Source organism: Euprymna scolopes, chromosome 7, assembly GCF_053919585.1.
Source record: "Euprymna scolopes isolate OS-2025 chromosome 7, ASM5391958v1, whole genome shotgun sequence".
NCBI classification, from domain to species: Eukaryota; Metazoa; Mollusca; class Cephalopoda; order Sepiida; family Sepiolidae; genus Euprymna; species Euprymna scolopes.
In genome coordinates, this window is record NC_136488.1 from 158,518,748 (window position 1) to 158,532,601 (window position 13,854).

General features: G+C 34.0%; 1 protein-coding gene across 8 annotated transcripts in view; it reads right to left on the reverse strand.

Moving 5' to 3' along the window:
* Nucleotides 1–13,854, reverse strand: part of LOC145280106 (TBC1 domain family member 2B-like) — a 414,275-nt gene that overhangs the window by 272,268 nt on the left and 128,153 nt on the right. For all 8 annotated transcript variants that reach the window (XM_080131850.1, XM_080131851.1, XM_080131849.1 and 5 more), the window contains exon 2: nt 5,023–5,149. In XM_080131850.1, coding sequence (XP_079987976.1) covers nt 5,023–5,149 — 127 coding nt within the window. The remainder of the gene's footprint in view (nt 1–5,022; nt 5,150–13,854) is intronic.

Genomic DNA, 13,854 nt, shown 5'->3' on the forward strand with positions numbered 1-13,854 from the left:
AAAGCAACAAATTCTGTCTGTGGCAATTATCCAGATAAAAGGTTTTTTGAAGTAATAAGGAAGGTCTTTGGAAAGTTGTTGCTTAATTAGATCAGAAGGCGAGTGTGTCCCTTAATTATCTCACAACGCCAGAGTGATTTTAAATAAAATCAACACAAATCGCAACTTCTAACATATAAAGCTCTCTTGTGGAATATTAAAAGTTGGACTTAAATGGCATTTAAACCGATATATCCAAATTTGATTTTGAGTAGCTAATTTTCATGTTTTACTATACCATATTATTTACATTCTAATAACATCTTTGTTACGTTTTTATTTTTTTAAAAGTTAGTTCCACTCGGACAACTGATAATATGGAAATATTTTTCAATTATGATCGACAAATGCAAATTACCAAAGAGATCAACCAATATTTTAGTTAAAGAATAAATAAAAGACTACCAGGAAGACCCTACGATGTCCAGGATTAAATGAAGATCAATAAATGTTTCATCCGCTCATACTTTTATTGTCATTGAAATCGGTGAAATCGTCCATTTTTTAATCAAATCAATTGACTATCTGTTCTAGTTAGGGATCCTCCTCCTCCTCTATATATCTTATAGTCTACATTGTGTTGTAGAGAATTTACTGTTGACTTTACAAAATTATCGGTAAATAATGGCTTCACTTAAAGTTTAAAATGCAAAAGTCAAGTATCATGGTTCAATTGTGCTCTAAACAGAAACATTCATTTCAAATGTGCTCCTGTCTTATAAAAGAACCTACTGTTGATTTTAAACCCTGGGCCTTTCTGCTTGTTCGGTGATAAAACTTCTCAAATGCAATTATGATCTTAGATTGTATAAATCTGTTAACTTTAGTCAAAATTGAACTTACTTCTTTAATCAGATTTTTTTTTTTATTATCGATTTTCAATACTGATCAGATGCATTCTGATACGAAACCTATAGAAGAACACTCCCAGATGCATCAAATACCTTCCTGTGGAATTTCAAAAGAATCGGCTTAGTCGTTTCTGAGTCTTAAACACACAAAGTTCTTTTTATATAATAGTAGAGAGTTTAGATCATGTTATGGCACAATCTTTTCTGCCCAATGGCTTCAGGAAAAATGGATAATGTTCTACAAAGTTCTTGTGGACATGATGTAAGATTTTGATATTGTGAGTAGAGCAACACTTTGGCCAATTCTGGACTGCCAACCACGATCTGTCACAATTCTTAGATAAATTTATCAAGACCTGAAAAGATACTTCCATTTTGGCAAGAGATGTTCTGCAGTCAACGAAGGTATCCTTTCCTTGCATTGATATGTTTTTCTATATATTTTGTAATAACCATTTTCTATGCTTTTCAGGATTATAATGTTGAGTGTTTTCATGTTTCCATATGACTGGCAAGATCTTCAACCACTTTAATGCATAGTCCAACTCTTTCAAAAACCTTATGTGGTAGCTCCACTATACTGACGACAGACTTCATTATCCACACCAAGGAAAATTTTTTTTTTAATAGAAATCACTCCAGACAATGCATGAAGTCACTTGATGTAAGGAGCTAAAAGTAAGCGCCAAATAGATAGATTCTGACTCTGAAAGCAACAATACTTCCCCCTCTGTTAGAAACATTGCTTACGAAATGTGAGGACTAAAGGACAAAATCAGGGAAGTGAGAGTTACAAGGTTGATGAAATTTTTTTTTTTTTTTTTTATAAAGGAGTCACTACTTATCAAGGCCCGGGGACTACTCGAGAATAAGGGTTAATGAGTGTACAGTAGTCGATAAGAAAATGTCATAGTAATCGTTAGTAGTAGAAATTTGGTAAATTGGATTACTTAAGGGGATGGCTCATCAAGGACTCGTTCACATTGGATTTAAAGACAACCATATTGTAGTCAGTTGGTAAGCAGAGAAACAGAAAAAAGTGTTGCTCTACTCACGTCTAAGAAAGAAGCTTTGTTCATGGAATGTATGTTTAGATTTAGGCACAGATAAAGAATGGAGGAAATTATTGATAGTGGTTTTAGCTAGACGAGTGTTTTTCGTGAAAGTTTGCCAAGGGGGGACTATAGATTGGAGCTCAGATGAGCACTTGCCATGAAAATAATGATGAAGCAGAGACAGGCTCACAACATCTCTTCTGTGGAAAAGAGGTTGCAGGAAAAAGAAAAGGGCATCCCCCACTAAGCTATGAAGTCTATTTTGAACTCTGTCAAGGTAGGATAAGGTGTTTCTAGCATCTCCTGCCCCAATGTGACAACAGTACTCCATCCTAGGATATATTTGGCTCTTATACAGACAAAGAATTGCATCGACAGTGAGATATCTACTGGAGTGGTAGAATGAACCCACTATTTTTACAGCAACCTTGGCAATGGATTCGATGTAAGTGTTCAATTTCAGATAAGGAATAAAGGTCAGACCCAGAAGCTTGTCGAAACGAAAAGTAAATCCAATCTAAGAATTGTGACAGATCGTGGTTGGCAGTCCAGAATTGGCCAAAGTGTTGCTCTACTCACAATATCAAAATCTTATATGTCCACAAGAACTTCGTCGAGCCATCCATTTTTCCTGAAGCCATTGGGAAAAAAAGATTGTGCCAGAACGTGATCTAAAATCTCTACTATTATATAAAAGGAACTTTGTGTTTAAGACTCAGAAACGACTCGATCAATTCTTTTGAAATTCCACATTCTATTCTTCTACAGATGATAACAAACCTTTTCTCTAGAATGCATCCTATCTTTGAACTCTCTATCAATTTGGAGAAAACTAATGTTCGTTACATCACCAGGACATCAGTATATCAAACATGAACATCTGTGTCAGGTTAAGTATAACTGACTTATTCAAATATCCTGTGAGCACTTTTTTTCTGAAATGCATCTAAGGATAAAAAAAAGTGCTAGTAAATCCTTTGGTGGACTTGAAAAGTGCATGGTCAAGCAACGCTATCACCATCAAAATGAAGCCGTGTGAAAAACTTGTGTATTGTTGTTATTTGGTAAATGTACAAGACGAAAGCAAAAGGGACGTTTTAAGGGTGCCATTAAAAATAATCTTAAGGCCCTTAGCATGAATGCAGAGGAGAGGGTTTGGTTTCTTTGTTTTTAATGGCATATCAACCCTTTTCAAATTTCTTAATGCCAAATCCAGCAATATTGTAAAAAGCTTTTATGTTTCAAATTCTTTATATCTTCAAATATTTATTCATGGAATTTGGTTTGGTTGTTTTGTAGGACAAAAATTGTTTTTGTTTTTGGCTTTCCAGAACATGAGTGACATTTGCAAAGAAAAAAATAACATGAATGTTTGGTGAACTTCAGGTCAGGAATCTGCTATCTTCAGACAGCCTGATCTGGTAGCACGAAAGAGTGGGAGAAGGAGGTGTTAAGTTGATTGGTTAGGTGAGAGACTATCTATGATGACTGTAGGGGATTTAAGAAAAGGTGACTGCAATACTTCAACTTGAGGCATGTTCTCCGGAAGTGATCCATGTCAAACGTCCTTAACACATTTCAGTCTAACTATGTGTGCCGTGTCTGTGGCAGAGCTAATCTACTCGGCCACATGACATCCCATGGTAGCAACCATCTGAGAAGAGCACATGTATGAACAACTGCGTCAAAATCAAGATTGCCTTCTTTTTAACTTTCAGTTTCCACTATTTTTTTTAACTCTTTTTCACCCGAAACAAAGCATAATAGCCATTTTGACATACGGGCTACTATTTGGAATAATATCTACAGAAACTCCATGTGGGAAGTTGAGCAGCAAGATGTCTGTTCACATTACAATTTCTGCATGTCAGTAGAGTCAGGGAAGTAGAAGATTAGGAAGGAATTCTACGTCTAGCAGTTTAAGGGAAGGAACTTTTAGACTAGAATGCTTTCCAGTATCTAGGGATTTCTACAATGAAGGAGCGAGATTTTGCTGATTGTTGGATTAGTCAGGAGTAAGTAGGTCAAGGGTGCACAAGTGCTATGAATTCATCAGAGTACATTCCATTAAAGTACTTGTAGAACATACACAAGGATGCAACATTGCAGTGATGGGACAGAGGTTGGAGCTTGTAAAATAATGTGGGACTTATTAGATTTCAGGAAAGTGCCACAAGTTCATCAGAACACATTCCAGATGGGGCGATTGGGACAAACAAGATATGACCCCTTCGTGTGATGTCAAAATTAGTATAAATTCCAAAAATTACAAAAACATGGTCCTGTAAAAGATGTACTAAATTTATTTTTCACAAAAAAAATCATGGATACTAGCGATCAAATGTTTTCTATTTTTTCAATGATGGACTTGAAGGAAAGCAAGAGAGAAGTATGTTTATTATACAAAACTCGTCACAGAGCCTTCCACATTAAAACATACGATAAAATTTATTAATTCAATAAATTCTATTTTTATCTACAATTTTTTTCTACTGGATTATTTTCTTATAATTTTTGGAATTTATAATAATTTTGACAAGACACGCAAGTATGTAATAGTGTTTTATTCATTTGAAATCGCATTATACTGCACAGTTACTGATTGGCCTTTTGTAAAGAAATAACACTCACCATAATAAAAATATATAATAGACTACAATTATAGAAAGTTAATATTTTTTTAAATCTAAGATTCAAATAAAATTTAGTCTTTTAATTAAATTTTAGGATTAAAAATAACATTTTAATAGATTTTTATTTCATATTTAAGTTTAAAAAATATTTTAATATTATTTTAAAATTTTTTTAATGATTTCTAAAATTAAAAACAAAAACATTAAATAAAATTCAACAAAAAAGCAATAGTTGATTTATGGTATATGGGCTTAGATTGCATGCCCCAAAATATCTTGAATCAATATTAAATTTAAAATATATATGCATCCATTTATTATTTAACAATATTTAAATAAAATAAGAATTAGAGGAAAAGAATAATGTTAATTTTTTGATTTTATGGAAATGATATAAACATATTCAAGAGTTTGAAAAAAAAAAAAAAAAAAAGAGTTGCTTACCTGTCTGACTGGGTCTTTAGCGGCTCTTGTTTCACTGTATTTCCGTCTCTTTTTCTGTAAGGCTTGTAACCAGTACATCATGTTCACCCGATTTGAAGCATCCAAAGAATAAATCTTCCCTTCAGACCTGAAACAGATTAAAGCAAAATCATAATTCAGCAAAGAATGCTTCAAAAAAAAAAAAAAAAAAAAAAAAGCATATTTTTTAATTTAATTTTTGTGTGTTTGTGTTTTGCTGTTAATCTTCCTATGATGTTGATCCCATCAGCGTAGGGGCTTCCATACATAACTGTTATATATATATGTTTATGGGAAATATGTTTATTCAATTATATTTCACCTTTAATTTATAGCAATCCTTTAGAGTCGCCAACCAAATAGATCCTGAACTGTCATCTAGGTTTCAACCTCTGTCCCACCGACGAAATGTTGCATCCCTCTGCCTGTTCTACAAATATTTTAATGGTAAATGCTCTGATGAACTACAAGCAATTGTACCCCCTCGACACGACTACCTCCAACAAACCCGACAAGCAGCTAAGTCCCACCCCTTCACAGTAGAGATCCCTAGGTGTAAGAAAGCCTTTTACTCCAATAGTTTCTTCCCCAGAACTGCTAGATTTTGGAACTCCTTTCCGGAATTCTGCTTTCCCAACTGCACTGACATGCAGAAGTTCAAGTGTAATGGGAACAAACATCATCTCCCTTCATAATGCCCCTGCAACTTAAGTCCCTGATAGTAGTCCGCTACTTCAAAGTGGCACTGTGTCTTGTTTGGGGTGAAAATTGATAAAAAAAAATTTTTTTAAATTCATGAAGCTCAATATAATTACAGAGCATATACAAATAAATAAATACAACTTATTAATATGTGAACTTAGCATTGGTGACTACCTTAAAATTCAAAGATGGTGTAACAACAAGAAAATAAAATTGCAACTTCTCTTCCTTTCTTCTGATAAGTTAAGTGTGAAATAAATTTAAAAAGTGGCATAATTACATGAATGATTCTGCGCTACGAAACAAGTGCTGTCATGAATTGAGCATTTCAACATCCTTAAAGAGATAAACAGTAAGATGGTCAACATCTTGAAATTTGGAATATAGACTTGTCATTTATATATAAGTTGTATGCAAAGAATTCAATTTTGTCGGATACTATGAATCCGTTCTGTTCAACTCTATAACAAAACCCACTACATATTTCAGATATGTTGACGACACTTTTACTATTTTTCCATCGCAAGATGAAACGTCAATATTTTTTGATAGGTTCAATTCTTTGCATGGAGCTCTAAAGTTCACTATGGAAAGTGAGAAGGACAATTCGCTTCCCTTCTTGGATATTCTTATCGAACGTTCAAGGGGGTGTGGGGCTTTCTCACTACAATTTATAGGAAGCCGACATTTACTGGCCTATATGCGAACTGGTTGTCTTTTGTACCAAAATCACATAAGGTCAGCTTAATTAATACTTTGGTACATAGAGCCCTCATGATTTGTTCGCTTAACAGACTAGAGGCCGAACTCGATAAGATCAGGGAAATATTCATCAGTAATGATTATCCTGTTGACCTTATTAATGACTGTATTTTCAAAAAGGTTGCGGATTTTAAATCCCCTAAAAAGTTTGGACCTTTGAAATGCCCGGTTTATTTAAAATTACTGTGGATTGGGGAAAAGAGTAACAGACTTTCCAAACAGATTAGCAGAAGTATTTACGACTGTTTTTATTCTGTGTCCTTGCGTTTGGTATATACTACGAGACCTGCATTTCCTTCTTTTCACAAGGTTAGTTTGCCTTACATCCAAAATAGCAATATTGTGTATCAATTCAAATGCCAATGCGATGCTGGTTATGTTGGGCGAACATCCTTGCATCTTTTAACTCATATAAACCAGCATGTTCCATCGAAGATCAGACAAGGGAGGATAGGGTCTGGTAGTCACCCTCCTTCTGCAGCCTTGGACTCTGCTTTTGGCCAGCATTTGGTTGACAACCCGTGCTGTGCCAATAGATATAAAATAGAATGGTTCAAGACGCTACATAGAGCAGACTCCAGAAACCATTTAAAAATTTCGGAGTTTGTCTCTATTGCGGTGCGTAAACCTTCTTTCTGCCAGCAAAAGGAAACAGCAAACACATTGTTTCTCGTTGGGGAACTTTGAATCTTTTCTCTCGTCTTTTTTTTGTTCCCCCCCCCTTCGTTGTGCCAATATTTTAATCGTTTTTAAACGTTAATAAACTTAATCTTAGTTGATCCTGTACTTTTGGCACATTCAATAGTTCCCCATTAGAACTCTTTAAACTTTCGACATAATATTATTTTTTACGCAATCGATTTTCTCCTGATGAGATGATAGCCGAAGGAGCTCTTGAAACTTCCGTCTATTTTATTTAAAAAAAAAATTTATATAGAAACCTTTAAGGATTCAACAACATTCAAGGAATTATTTTATACCAGTTTATATTATCTTTATTATCCTATCATTTAGTGCAAGATTTAAAAAAATAGATTTACTGCGAATGAGCATGGTTATCTGGTGTTGTCTGGGGACATGGATAACAAGATAAAAAAGTTACATCTTTATTTAAAAAAAAAACAAACCCTTCATTGGCAATTGTAAAAATATTATTGACATAACATTAAAAAAAACAAAAAAACAATCGTTCTTTAAATGTCGACCCTGCTGACGAGATGTTCCTGTTGGCCTCCAAAAGAATGAATATATATCAACAAAAAAAAAAAAAAAAATGTACCTGTATTTTGTCTGAGGCAATGCTAAAAAAGAATATAACACCTTTGTTGCGTGTCTTGTATAGTTTTTAACTATTTGCTTGACACACAGGCAGACAACTTTCCTTTATATAATAGATTTACCAGTTTTAATTTTTCCATGTATTTTCTTTTTGTCCCCCCTCTTCAATGCAACTGATATTCTTTTAAACAATTTGTGACAATTTAGAATGAAAAAGAATAAACTGATAGCAAAAAAAAAAAAAAAAAAAAAAAAAAAAAAAAAATATTGGCAAATGAGTTTCACCAAAGCCAACATTAAAATAAAAATCGAATAAAAAAGATATAAAAAATAAAGCATTGGAACAAATTGGCCACATTATCATATAATTTGCTGTGCAAAATAGTTGAAATCACAAACCCATACAATAGGACTAAAACCTCTTGATTCAATTCAATCAATTTATTCAGATTTTTTTTTTTTAATTCTTCATTCAATGCAAAGTCGCTTTTTTCTGTGTCCAGTTCATTTAGTACTGGTCAAATTCAGAGTGCTGTGTTTATTTATTTTGTTTGGGTATTAATATTTCTTGAAAGTGACCAGCATAAAGAGATAGACAGACCTACAGAATTTAATAAATGATTCTAATAAAATTATCAGATGTGTAGCAGACAATTTCACTAGACAACAATTAGTAAAAGTTTGAACAGCAAATAATGGCGGCTTGAGATTTTGAATAGTTTTGGTTTATAAATAAGATCATTGCTATACAGTAGCATCCAAAACTAAGGGACAAAATTTTTAAATCTAATATTTGTTAGAAATAACAACTGTGAAAAGCTGAAATTTTGACAACTGGTAGTTGTTATTATCCATAATAACATACTAAAATGTTAATCATTTGCAAAGGATAGAAAAAAAATTATAACAATTATTTATTTTCAAAATAGGAACGTCCAAAAGTAAGGGACAAAATTGAGAAAAGAAATGTAAATAGGCAAAAAACAATAAAAATACATGTATAATCAATATTTAGTAAATGAGCACTTGCTCTTAATGACAGCTGTACATCTTCGACTACAAGAATGAATCAGTTCTTGACAATCCTCGATACTAATTTTAGAGCATTCTTCTTGAAGCTTCGCCCACAAATCTGTGTTAGTGGGATTTCTTTCCATAACTTTCACTACTAAGGTCTTCCAAAGATTTTCTATTGGATTTAAGTCAGGACTTTGCGGTGGCCAATCCATAATTACGAAATCTTGCTCGCTAAAGTTACTCATTGCCACCTTTTCCTTGTGACATGGGGCATTATTTTGCATAAAAGTAGCCCTATCGAAACCTGAATTCTGTATGATTGGCACAACATGATCTTGAACAATGTTTTTATAGATCTGCGCGTTTACATGAGTTTGTAACCGGACAAGAGGCGTTGTACCTTGGCTAGAAAACATTCCAAATACCATGACGCTTCCGCCCCCAAACTTAACAGTTTTCTTAGTACACTTTGTACTTAATCTTTCACCAATATGTCTCTTTACTTTTGCCCAATTTTCATATGTTCAAATTAAATACCTGTTTGCAAACTCTAATCTCTTCTTATTCTTCGAACTAACAAATGGTTTCTTCCCTGGGGTTCGATTAAACAGCCGTATTTCTTGCAGTCGTCTAGAAACAGTGTCTTGACACATTAACACACGAGGTACTATTCATAACCCTTTTAATTTCTGTGCAAGACTTAAAACGGTCCTTTAATGACATATGCTGCATTATTCGATCTTTTCTGGCAGAAGTTTTGCGGGCTCTGCCGGTTTTAAAAGCACTAATTATTTTGCCAGTATCATTGTAAGATTTAACAACCCTGCCTACAACACTTTTGGAACGTTTCACTTTCTCTGAACTCTCTCTAATGGTGTGCTTTTCCTTGTGTAGCTTCACAATAGCTTGTCTCGCAGAGTAATCAAGTTTTTGGCGTTTCGCCATGGTGCCGGCTTATGCAACATTTACAAATGACTTAGTAAGACTTATTCTTTAGAGGAAATAAAAAATTAGGATATATGTTTACATTGTTTTTCTCAATTTTGTTCCTTACTTTTTGACGTTCCTATTTTGAAAATAAATAAATAATTGTTATAATACTTTTTCCATCCTTTGCAAATGATTCAAATTTTAGCATGTTATTATGGATGATAGCGACTACCAGTTGTCAAAATTTCAGCTTTTCACAGTTGTTATTTCTAACAAATATTAGGTTTTAAAATTTTGTCCATTAGTTTTGGACGCTACTATATATATATATATATATATATATATATATATATATATATATATGGAATCCCTTTGAGATGAGTAATTTGCATATTATTATTTGTGAAACAACAACTATGAAGATGAGGATAACATTCTGCAAATAAATAAAGATCATTGCTGATTGATTGTGGCAACTTCTTTTCTGGCCCTACTCATTGTGTTGCATTGGAACCAAATTAACATATGTTGTGTTGTCCTCATTAAGTTGGTTTCATATATCCTTCATTAACGGGACATATATATCTATATGTACATTGTTCTTAGTATAACGGACTGTTGTCCTCGTGTCCTAAATGTCTTAACGGTCTGTGACTTATCTAGTGTTTTGGGTGCATGTGTCAACAAAGACGACATACCTATCTGCTGCTGGTCGCTTCTGGAGGATTCACCACCGTCTTGGAGAAACTGGAATCTGCTGTAACAAAGACACTTCAAGACATGAACCCAGGACGATGTGTGTTTTTATATATATTTTATTCACTCCCAGGCATCCGGTCAGCAGAAATGGAGTCACTGACGATCTTTGGCTTGGGGGGTTCTTTATTGAACTGTCACCTCCTTCATGGGGAGACCCTCTTAACCCATCTTGTTTGTTCAGCATCCAGGCTCCAACTCAGCTAAACTTAACTCAGCTTATTTAAACCGGAACACCTGACAGTCTGGTCCCCGTTTGGATAATTCTGGTGCAATTCAGTCACAAAGTTGGATACATGTCAAAACATGTCACGTTTTAAATTCTCTGTTGTTTATTCCGCTAGACAGATAATTATATAGACAGATAAATAGATAGATAAACAGATAATTAACTGCTTCTCTCCGACCATGTGGTGTCCTTTTTTTCTTTTGACGCAAGCCCGTGCACACTTGCTAATTTGCATAGGGCTCAAACGGCTGTTGCTGCTGCTAATACCTTTACTAGCCATCTATTCTTCGGCTGCTGCTGATATCTTCACACATGCTATTACATTCCTATTAGACAAGTTTTTTTTTAAATTCTTTTTCACCCCACAAAGACATATTATCACTTGAACTTAAGTGGCTACTATTAAGGATCATGTTTAACAGAACTGTGGGGAGTTGAGCAGCAAAATTTTTCTTCATTTCACATTTAAACTTCTGCAGGTTAGTACAGTCAGGGACGTAGGAAAGAGGAAGGGAGTTCCAAAGTCTATCAGTCCAAGGGAAGAAACTATTAGAGTAGAAGGCTTTCTGACATCTATAGACCTTAACAGTGAAGGGTTGCGACTTTGCCACTTGTGTTGGATTAGTTGGGAGTATGTACATTGAGGTGGCACAAGTGCAATGGGTTCATCAGAGCACATTCCATTAAAGTACTTGTAAAGCAGGCACAGGAATGCAACATTGCAGTGATGAGACAAAGGTTGAAACTTGGCCGACAGTGTAAGGTTTTAGATTCTTGATCAAACACTTGCCAGGAAAATAATGATAGGATAAAGACTCACAACATCTCTTCTGTAAAAAAAGGATTTTAAGAAGGAGGGAAGAACTTTATCTTTTTTCTCTCTCTCCCCAACTTTGTCTTTCACCTCCGCCCAACCCATTCGTCTCTTGTGTTAATGTGTTGAATATATATATATATATATATATATATATATATATATATATATATATATAGTACTTTATAAAATATATATGGCGATTAAGCTACACTGAATATTCGGCGTTTCATCCACTCTAGGATTCACCAGGCTTATGTGCATAGCCTGACGAATCCTAGAGTGGATGAAATGCCAAATATTCAGTGTAGCTTAATCGCCATATATATTTTATAAAGTACTAACTAGCTCTACCTACGTATTGAGCACTTTTGAAGTAAATACTTAAAGTTTACGCATAAATCTATACTTTCGTACATTTTATGTGTATAAATGAAGTAGTTATATATATATATATATATATATATATATATGTGTGTGTGTGTAATTCATTTACTATCATTATCAGAGGGGATTCAAAATTGCATTGTTATGATGACTGAACTTAGGCATTCATGACTTGAAAATTTCATCTCTGTTGCAGATATGAATAGTATGAAACTCTTAAGAAAGCAACCCCTGTCATAGACGTGCGCCAGAAGCAGAGATGCATCATTGAATTCCTCCATGCAGAAAAATTGAACCGCTCAACATTCATTGGTACAAGTTGATCGTTTACAAAACTAATGCAGTTGATGTCAGCATAGTTAGGAGATGGGTTCATTGATTTCAAAGTCGCAAAAGAAATACGAGTGAAAAAGTGCACTCCAGACTTATGACTGGGACATCAAACGAGACTAGCATAAGTACATTGAGAATGGTGGTGACTATGTAGAAAAACAAATTTTGGAACACAAAAGGTTGCTCATTTTAATGGTACCACTTCCAACTTCATGTCTCTTTAACGTTTTAGTTTTTAGTTAAACAGTAAGAGGCATGCTTTTGCTTACGTGACTAGACTACAAAAGTGTGGAGGGGGGGGGTCTATAATCGTCCTTGTCATTTTACTTGAGGTTTGTCTATGGTTTTCATTGCTATAATACCACATTTACTCCAGGGGGTCACCCACCCACTTTTTTTTCTTTTTTTTAACAATTACATCACTTATCAAGGCCCAAGAGCCACTTGAGGATACAAGTTAATGAATGTATGGGGGTCACCAGAAAACCAGCTTAGTAATTATAAGGGGTGGAAATTGAGTATAATTTGATTATTTAAGAAGACGGATCAACAAGAACTTGTTTACATTGGACTTGAAGACGACTATATTGTAGTCGTATGAGCGATTTCGTGAACAATCTGTGTTAGATCATGTGCAATAGAGAAATCATGATAGAAACCCCCCCCCCTCATCATCTGTCTTGTTTGAGCTCATCATTCAACATTGTGAACACTGAAGTCTCCACAAACGGATGCTATCCAAGGTATGAGCAGACAGAATGTGGTTAATTTTTTCTAGAGATACTCTCAATGATAGTAATTCCATAGTTTGCAACATTAGCTATTAGAGAGTGAGAGAGAGAGCGAGAGACACACACATAAAGAGAGTGAGAGACAAAGAGAGAGCATAAAAATTATAACAAAGAGATCATAAAAAAGGAAACAAAATTAGAAGGAAAGAAAAATCGAAACAAGATTAAACAATGAAAAATCTTTTTTTTATTTTTTTTTCCTTTTTTTTTTTTTTTTACACAGAGTTCCACTCTTAACGAGATGTCGGAATTATTGTAAAAAAATTTTTTAAGTATTTCTTCCATGAAACCAAGATCAAAAAAGCCCTTTTATTATTCATAAAAAATTATTTAAAAAAAAAAATCAATATATTAAAACACTATCCCAAATATTGATGCACAAACGACTATGAATACCAAAGTGAAAATTGCAGTTTAAATCGCAAACAAATAATAATATGAATAATATTTGTTGGAAGAGCAAGACGAAAATGGAGTAAATGATTTTGAAATCAAAAGTGACATTATTTTAAACAGAAGCTTCTAATTTGAATTATTTGGACTACATTTCCTGTGTTATCATTTTTAGAATGTTTAGACCGTTGTAATCTCCAGCCTTCTTCAGGCACATCTTTTAGAACTTGGAAATCTTTATGTTGAACTTGAGAACACATATTTTGAACGGATTCCTTTATTTGATCCGTGGTAGTGGATTGTCTTCATCCCGTCAGCCATGACCAAATAGAAGTGTGAATTATATTATTTTTAGGTATCACTTGTAGTAATGATTGAACTCTCAACCTCCAGAAGATTAACTCCTTCCACTTATACTCCTT